General features: G+C 37.1%; 1 protein-coding gene across 1 annotated transcript; it reads left to right on the top strand.

Moving 5' to 3' along the window:
* The first annotated feature begins 2,374 nt into the window (after window positions 1-2,374).
* LOC101548368 (olfactory receptor 4C15-like) lies at window positions 2,375-3,310 on the top strand. The gene has a single exon (XM_012935849.2). It carries the CDS (start codon window positions 2,375-2,377, stop codon window positions 3,308-3,310), a length of 936 nt encoding a protein of 311 aa, XP_012791303.2.
* Window positions 3,311-9,028: the final 5,718 nt, after the last annotated feature.

Raw genomic sequence — 9,028 nt, forward strand, 5'->3', positions numbered from 1 at the left:
CCTGTGCACTGCAGGGTGCTCCACCGCTACCCCAGTGAACACCCATTCATATGGTTTAAGGGCTCAATCTATTCTAGTATCTCATTAGGTAACTGATCTGCAGTAATCTTACTTCCAAAGAAGATCATTCTCTGAGGTTCCAAGAACTTAGGGAGATAATGATTTAATATTTAGTACAGTACATCATTGAACTATTTACAAATTCCCTGGATCAGAGAGTTCTTGTTTGAACATTGCATCACTTGAAACTTGTCGTCACTTGTCATCCCGTATATCTTCGATTTGCTCTAGCAGGCCCCAGTAATGCTTCTATTTGTCCCCTGTGGTGAGCTAGTATATCCCAATGGCATCTGCTCACTCCAGGAACAAGAAGAGCCTCAAATTGTTCATTCATGGTTTTGATGAAGAAGTCTGACCATCTAGTTGGTGGGCGGCCACACGTTCTTATGAGGTTGCGTGGAATCCAGTCGGTAACAACTCTGGTCCACAGGTTGACTCTGAATAGCATTTCACGTCCAGCTCATCTGGTTTTTGACACCTTGGCAAATGAGAAAACATCCCTGATTCTTGACTTTTCAGAGAGGCCGAAACTCCGGATTCTTTCTCTCACTTGAGTGAAGCATGATACTCCTAGCATAGGTCTTTAGATTCCTCTTTGGGATACCTGAATAGCATTCTCATCCTGTTTTTATATGGCCCTTAGATATGTTATGCCTTAGATATGTTAGGGCATATGTTAGGGCACTAACATATGCCCTAACATATCTAAGGCATATGTTAGTGAAGGAAGAACGGTGAAGTTGAAAAGTTATGCCTGGAGCTGGAGGTTCTCCGAATGCAGCAGCTATGTGTACCTGAGTTGAGAACTCAACATGAGAAACTGCTCAGGAGGAAGAGAACTTCGAGGAACACCTTCAAGAGCATCGAAGAAGCAGTTAAAAGGACTATCTTTTTCTTTATTTGATGTTGTTTATTACGTTGATTGATTTGAGTATATTAAACCATGAATCTTATTTGATCATGGTGAATGATCTTTCTGATATACTTAGTATTTGGTTTGCTAATATTTTGTAGAGAATCTTTGCATGTATGTTCAAGAGGGATATAGCTTTCCCTTTTTTGATATCTCTCTCTGCTTTTGATGCCAGGCTTTTGTTTGCCTCATTGAAACTCAGAGAATTCCTGCTTCTACAAATTCGTGAAAGAGCCTGGAAAGAATTGGGAGTAAGTCTTTATTTAATGGATTGTACTGAAATTCAAGTAGGAACACTGCAAATTTGATTGAAAGTAACATCGGAACCCACTAAACTCGAAAACCAAAAACAACATAGAAGATTGAACTAGCACCAAACAGCTTAGTATATCTTTACGCAAGGACTTAACAACTCCATGATAAGACATAATAGTTTTCACATAAAAATTGTTTTTTAAAAATTGATTTTGATATTGGAGTTTTGTTATATAATTAATTTTAATTCTAGATCTGTTTGGACAGTTGATGATTTGTTAATATATAAAAATAAATAAATAAATGTAGAAAAATTAAGGTAAGGAAAAACTTGCTAGCAAATTTATCTAGTACTAGACTTTTTTGTGGGGCCAGGAACAGGTTGATTACTCTTTCAATTTTATCAATGGTAATTGATGACAAGGCCTTCCATTGAGTTTTCATGTTCTGTAATCTCTTTCTTTCTGTCACTTCTGTATATAGATTCAAATGTCTGTTTTCATGCTTTCTTAATCTTGCAACACTTTCTTTGAGCTCATAAAAGATCCTCAATATGTTCTAGCTATAATCCTTATCTGTGAGGTTCTATTTCTGATTGAGTTCTCCAGGCTACTATCTTCATTCTGAAAGTCTGGTGGTATTTCTTTCCTGCTTACTCATTGTGTTTTTGCAGTTAGAATGATTTGAGTCTTTCTAATACAATCTTCTGATCAGGGACATCTCACATCTGTATGCCTATTATTCCAAGGATCTGATGTCCTGATTCCTCAGAAATAATATAAGGCTTCATAGTCTCCTTTAACAACTTTCTCTAAGAAACCATGACTAAGTAATATATTTTGGCAACTGAAAAATAATAGGTTCCGAATCCTGTCACATTTGGTTTTGTTCCAATAGAGAGGCTGTATATCTAGCACTATTTCATGTCTTAAAAATTGAATTTTGTCAGATCTTACACTACTTTTATTTCAGAATATTCTGGTTTTTTTTTTTGGTTTCAAAAATCAAGAAGGACAGATCAAAAGAACCACATGGAAGAACAAATTTTGAGTGGCTATGATTATAAACTTATCTGATATAACCTTGCTTTTTTAATTGCAGATTGGGATGGTCAGTGTGGCAGCTCTGAGTGTTTTCTGGAAAATCATGCAAAATCAAAGCTTTGTCACTGAGTTTGTTCTCTTGGGGATTTCACAGAATCCAGATGTTCAGAAGATTGCATTTGTTATATTTCTTTTTGCCTACATTGCAACTATCTGTGGCAATCTGCTGATTGTGGCAGCCATCATCAGCAATCCAGCGCTCATGGGCTCGCCGATGTACTTCTTCCTGGTTTTTCTATCTTTCCTGGATGCATGTTTCATCTCAGTGAATGCCCCAAAAATGATCATAGACTGTCTCTATGAGAAGAAAACCATCTCCTATGGAGGTTGTATGATACAGATATTTACTCAACACTTCTTTTCTGGAGCAGAGGTGATTGTCCTCACAGCCATGGCCTATGACAGGTATGTGGCCATCTGCAAACCCTTGCACTACACTTCTATCATGAGCTCAAGGCTCTGTGGCATTCTGATTGTAGTGGCCTGGACAGGAGGTTTTCTGCATTCCATTATAGAGATTCTCTTTATTTTACAACTTCCTTTCTGTGGTCCAAATGTTATTGATCACTTTATATGTGAAATGTACCCATTATTGGATCTTGCGTGCACTGATACTTATGCCTTTGGCCTTATGATAGCGGCCAACAGTGGATTCATTTGCATCCTGATCTTCTTCATGTTGCTTGTGTCCTATAGTGTCATCTTATTCTCCCTGAGAAACCACAGCGCTGAAGGACAGAGGAAAGCCCTCTCCACTTGTGGGTCTCATATTGCTGTTGTGGTTTTGTTCTTTATTCCGTGTATATTTGAGTATGCACGGCCTCCAGTTTCTTTCTCCTTTGACAAAATCGTGGAGATGTTCTACACTATCCTAACTCCTTTACTCAATCCTTTGATTTATGCTTTCAGAAATAAGGAGGTGAAAAATGCCATTAGGAAACTGTGCAGCCAGTTAATGATTGTTCCTGTTGAAAAATAAAGTCTTAATATTTGAAAAAATATTTAAATGTATCTTGTTACATCAGAGTGATTTCTCAGCACAAAGTGAGGAGTAAACCCTCAGAATTTATAGGGTCTCATGTATGTTTCTGACCCTCCTCACAAATAACACAAAATGTAACAGAAAATAATAAATTAAGTTATTCCCCAAAATGTTCCCGACTAATTTTAAGGCATTTAAAATATTTTGAAATGCCAATTGCAATTTTTACTGCAATTAGAAAAAAATATTAGACTTCTGAGACAGCAAAATCTTCTTGGCAGTCACCATATTTCCATTTTCTTTGCAGATGCATTGGTTTTTAGTTATGAATTTTCAATATTAACTGTAAATGACAAACTTTATTGTAGAGTGAGTTTATTTCATACATAGATATATTTTTAGCTATCTTTATACCATTATCTTCAATATGTTCATATGTAAGTTTCTGTCACATAGAAATATTCAGAACCAGATTGTATCTCCTATTCAATGTGATTTTAGAATAAAAATGTAAAATTATTAATATTTTAAAGCAATTAACTCTCTGTGAACTCATTGTTACCCAAAGTTCCTTTTTTTGTGTGGTAAGAGCTTTGTTGAAATATTCTTGCATAACATTTGCGTCATTTATTATAGGATCTAATCATGGTGAATTTATAGGGTCTATGGCATGGTGAATTTCCTCATCCTGCATTTTTTTTTTAATGGGGGAGTATCGATGTATCACTGTGATCCCATTGGTCATCTATTTGCTCAATCAGCACGAGTAACATGTCCATTCATCATAGCTCTGAGATTTTAGCAGCCTCTATTTACTTATTTTTCCCAGCAGTGCACAGTGGAGGATTTTTCAGAGTCAAGGGAATGAGACCCATCATTGTTACTGTATTTGGCATAATGGCTACACCACAGAGAGCTTGCCAGGCTCTACCTTGTGGGCAGAATGCGTTCAGTAACTTGCCAAGATTTCTGAAAGGGAGAACTAGGCTATAAGATGTCAGAGTACTGCGATTTATTCAGTCATTGATTAAACTGATTGAATTGGGCATGAACTCCACATCAGTTTTTTTTTAAGTTAGTATACAAATTTCATTTTATTATTTTAATTATTATTAGTTTTTGAATCACTATGATATAGTTACAAAGCTTCCCTGTTTGAGTTTCAGTCATACAACGATTGATCACCCAAACCTCCAGCAGTGCACATCTTCCACCACCAAGGACTCAAGTGTTCCCCCCCATCCCACCCCTCTATCCAGCCTCTATGCCAGACTATCTCCCCTATACTCTCTTTTGTATTACTTCTTTTTTTTTTCTTTTTGGGTCACACCCAGCGATGCTCAGGGGTTACTCCTGGCTTTGCACTCAGGAATTACTCCTGGCAGTGCTTGGGGGACCATATGTTATGTTGGGGATCGAACCCGAGTCGGCCGCGTGCAAGGCAAACACCCTACCCGCTGTGCTATCGCTCCGGCCCCCTGTATTACTTCTTATGAATAGCATAAGTTGTTGCATTGTCCCAAGTTTGGGCGAGTGCTCCTATAACTATTGTTTGTAGAAATTTCTGCAGGGAGCTACTCAGTTCGGAGATGCTTTGGTGTGACTCCAGATCAAGGTCATTAAGGAGCATATACAGCAGCCAGAGGCAGTTTGTGGGTGTGACCTCCAGGTCCCAAAATCATGATTTCTCTTTATAATAATTCAGCATTCATGCTGTCAGTAAGCATTGTGGAGAAGGAATTAGTATGAATTCTTTCTATAATCCCCCCTCACATTATTGCTCTCATCTTGTACTTTTTTGATGTGTATTCAGGTGTATGTATTCTCAAAATGAAAAAGTAGTGTGTATTTTATTCTTGAGCTACCCTCACTTAACCTTCTGATTTACAGTCAGATAAGTGTAAAAAAGGAAAGCACCATCAGAATTATGGTTTTCCAAACACACAAAGTGAATTTTCTCTCCTCTATTTAATATAGAGAGTTGGCATTATTCATTGAAATAAGGAGAATATTTTGGACATTATCATTGTTTGAGCAACATATGCATATGTAAACATTTTTATTCTTAACTCCTTTTTAAAATAATGACAATAATAAAACCTATAACAATTTTTTAGATGTGTGTTGTAACATCAAATTAATGTATTGAGAGTAAAGATGGCTATACTGCAATTAAAATTTTTACTGGATACGGAATACATGGACCCTACTTTATAATAAACCACATCATTATTGTAGATATTCATCAAAGTGAAATTCAAAGCTTAGGAATATAGAACAAATGATACTAAGAAAATTTTGATAAAAAGCTAAGCAGGGTTTTAGCATAGAGTTAGAATTCAAGATGGATAAATAAATTCCTGGTCATTTTTCTTGATAACTATTTAAACTCAAAACAATAGGAACTGTCAATCAAATTATATACACTTTATAGAGTGATTAGTATTTTTCTAGATGATTTTTCATTGTTTAAGGGGCTCAAATGGCAACTCTTATGTGTTACTTCATGCTTTGCACTAGGGAATTATTCCTGTGATATTTAGAGGGACCATATTGAACAATAGACTAGGAACTGATTGAAGTAGTGTTAACTTTTTTATGACAATATTCCTACTCGCTGTACTCTCTCTGGTTCTTTCTAGAAACTTTCTTACTTGAAGACAAAGGCAATAACAACAACCAGATAAAGTGCAATTGTCTATTTAATAATATTTTGTATAGAAGTACATAAAATTAAGAAACACAAGTCATAGAAAAATGCTTGGTGGTGGTGTTCATTACGAGTCAGAGTTCCAGAATTAGTAGCAGAAGCTCTGCTACTTAATCTTATTTTTCAACTATTATCTTCATAAATTTGTTCTATATAAAGGATTTTCTCAGTGCTAACTTATGAGAAATGTCAAGTAAAAAGAAATCACACTTGTACCTAATTGCTTAGGTCAGAAAAGCAAAACATTTTGGATTTTCTCAGAATTATACCAACTTTCCATATTCTATTGTGATTTGTAAATGCAAAATATTGGTAAATTAAAATATAAAGACTTGATATCTCTCTAGGAAAGCCATTTTCTGATGGTACTAGGTGAAATAAGGTAGACAAGTTTTAATTTAGATTTTAAACACACTGTAATTTCCATAAGAGTACATGGACCTGGTATCATTTTTTCTCAAAATTGATAAAACAAAATTTCTATTTCTAAAGAAATTATGACTTAAATTTAATGGTGTGGGGTAACAGTGTCAAGAACACAGAGCATGGGCTAGAGTGATAGTACAGGCAGGAATCAAGGCAAGACTGATCCCCGAGTACAGAACCAGGAATAAACGCTGAGCACTATCAAATGTGGGGTAAGTATTAAAAACAAACAGAGAATAATAAAAAATGCACAATATATGAACACATTTTTTTTTTTGGTTTTTGGGTCACACCCGGCAATGCACAGGGGTTACTCCTGGCTCTTCACTCAGGAATTACCCCTGGCGGTTCTCAGGGGACCATATGGGATGCTGGGATTAGAACCCGGGTCGGCCGCGTGCAAGGCAAATGCCCTACCCGCTGTGCTATCACTCCAGCCCCATATGAACACATTTTTGCATATACTTAAACATATCAATTGTTATTTTAATAACATGTACTTCTGATATAGTTTGATGCTCTTTTATTGTCACATGCTTCTGTTGACACGAGCACTCAGGCTGGAGAGTTGATAAGTACACAGAAGGCACACATTCCATCCCTCGGTACCTAGAGTTTTCTTCCTGAAGGATATGCAGGGAATGGGATAAATCTCAGCTAGAAAATCAGTAGTGATTAAAAAGTGTGCAAAGAATAAAAAGAAACATTTTAATTGCTTCAGAGCATAGAAGTTCATCATAACCAAAGTTCTCGGTCTTAGATTGCTGGGAAATTCCCAACTCTGTGGCGAACTGAGAGGAAATTTTATAACTCAGTATCTCAGGGAATCCTCCTTAAATTCTAAGTGGGAAATAGAGGAAACTGTTCTTTATATATTTTCCAAAGCTGTTGGAGACTTTCGGATGACCAGTGGAAAACATCCTCTACCTCATGTGCTTGAGATGCACTTCCACTCTCTCCTACAGGTAGAAATAGGACTTGGAAGCACACTTCACTGGATTGTCTGTCTCTAAATGGACATTTATCTCAGTGATAAGATTATTATCACCATAAATTTTTATATTTAATATTTCATTCTCATAATCCATAGATTGGAATGCATCAATTATCCTTGGCCCAGAGTCTAAGGAGGAGAGGATAGACATTGACGGAAGGGTAAGGGGAGAGCTGAGAGATGAGAAGGAACAGGGGTAGGATCCAAGGGACCCAGGTATATTGGTAATGTCATGGAATGATCAAGCTAAATATCTAAACCACAGAATCAATGACATGCAATCAGGAGAAGCTTTGATAATCACATTTAAAAGGTGCCTGAAAAGGTGGCAGGCCGAGCCGGGGTAGGTGGAGAGGAGAGGGAATCTGGGCACATGGTGGAGGGAAGTTGACACTGGTGGTGGGCTTGGTGACAGAACATTGTGTGTCAAAAACCCAATTATGAATAACCTTGTAATTCACATTGCTATCACAAAATAAAATTTTGTGAAAAAAAAGATTTTTAAAGTTTCTTGCTAAGTTTAGTATTAGTTCTATTGTTGCCATTGAAGTGTGGAACATTTCAAACTGGATTTTAGAAAAGTATTGAATCACCATGAGTTACTGTTCAAATCTTTCATGATTGAGTTTCAGTCATATTATGATTGAACAGCCATCCCTGGACCAGTGTACTTATTATACCACCAATGTTATTAGTATCCCTCCTGCCATCCCCTCCCCATCCTACCTCCTACTTCTGTGGCAGGTACCTTCCTTCTAATTCTCTCTCTACTTTGGGGAAATACAGTTTTCAATGCAGATATTGAAAAGCTGTCATGTTTAGTCCTTTATCTACTTTCAGCACACATAACCAATCCCGAGAGATCCCTCCAATATAGTACTCCAGTCTCCATCCCAACTGTCTCTTCCCCCAGTAAATATTGCTGGCTTCCAAACCAAAAAGCAATTATCTTGGCTCTTGTTTTTACTGTCCTTAGGTGTTAGTTTCATATTATGCTATTTTATATTCCACAAATGAATGCAATCATCTTATGTCTGTCTCTCTCTTTCTGACTCATTTCAATTAGCATGATAATCTCCATGTCCATCCACTTATAGGCAAATTTCATGACTTCATCTTTTCTAACTGTCGCACTGTTAGCACTGTCATCCGATTGTTCATCTACTTGCTCGAGCGGGTACCAGTAAAGTCTCCATTTTGAGTCTAGTTACTGTCTTTTTGGCATATCAAATACGCCACAGGTAGCTTGCCAGGCCCTCCAAGAGAGATGGAGGAATCTAACCTGGGTTGGCTATGTACAAGGCAAACGCCAAAACCCACTGTGCTTTCGGTTCCATCTTTTCTAATAGCTGCCAAACCTTCAATTGAATATGATGTGGTCAATTTTATTGTGGAACTGTCCATCGGAAACTCCCATGTCCAGCTTTTAGATTCAGCTTCTGGAACTGTGAGTTTCCATGGAAATTTTGGTCGATATCATGAACTCAGACAGTCCCTCACCATATACGTTCCATGTTAAGCCTTGGGTCCCAATATGGAGTTCTTCAGGCGGCCTTCTCAGTATCATCTTGCCATTAAAATCAAC

The sequence above is a fragment of the Sorex araneus genome, chromosome 6 (genome assembly GCF_027595985.1).
Source record: "Sorex araneus isolate mSorAra2 chromosome 6, mSorAra2.pri, whole genome shotgun sequence".
Taxonomy (NCBI): Eukaryota; Metazoa; Chordata; class Mammalia; order Eulipotyphla; family Soricidae; genus Sorex; species Sorex araneus.

What these genes read in the sequence shown, in the direction of transcription:
- LOC101548368 (XM_012935849.2), top strand. Translation starts at nt 2,375, where the DNA reads ATGCAAAATCAAAGCTTTGTCACTGAGTTTGTTCTCTTGGGGATTTCA.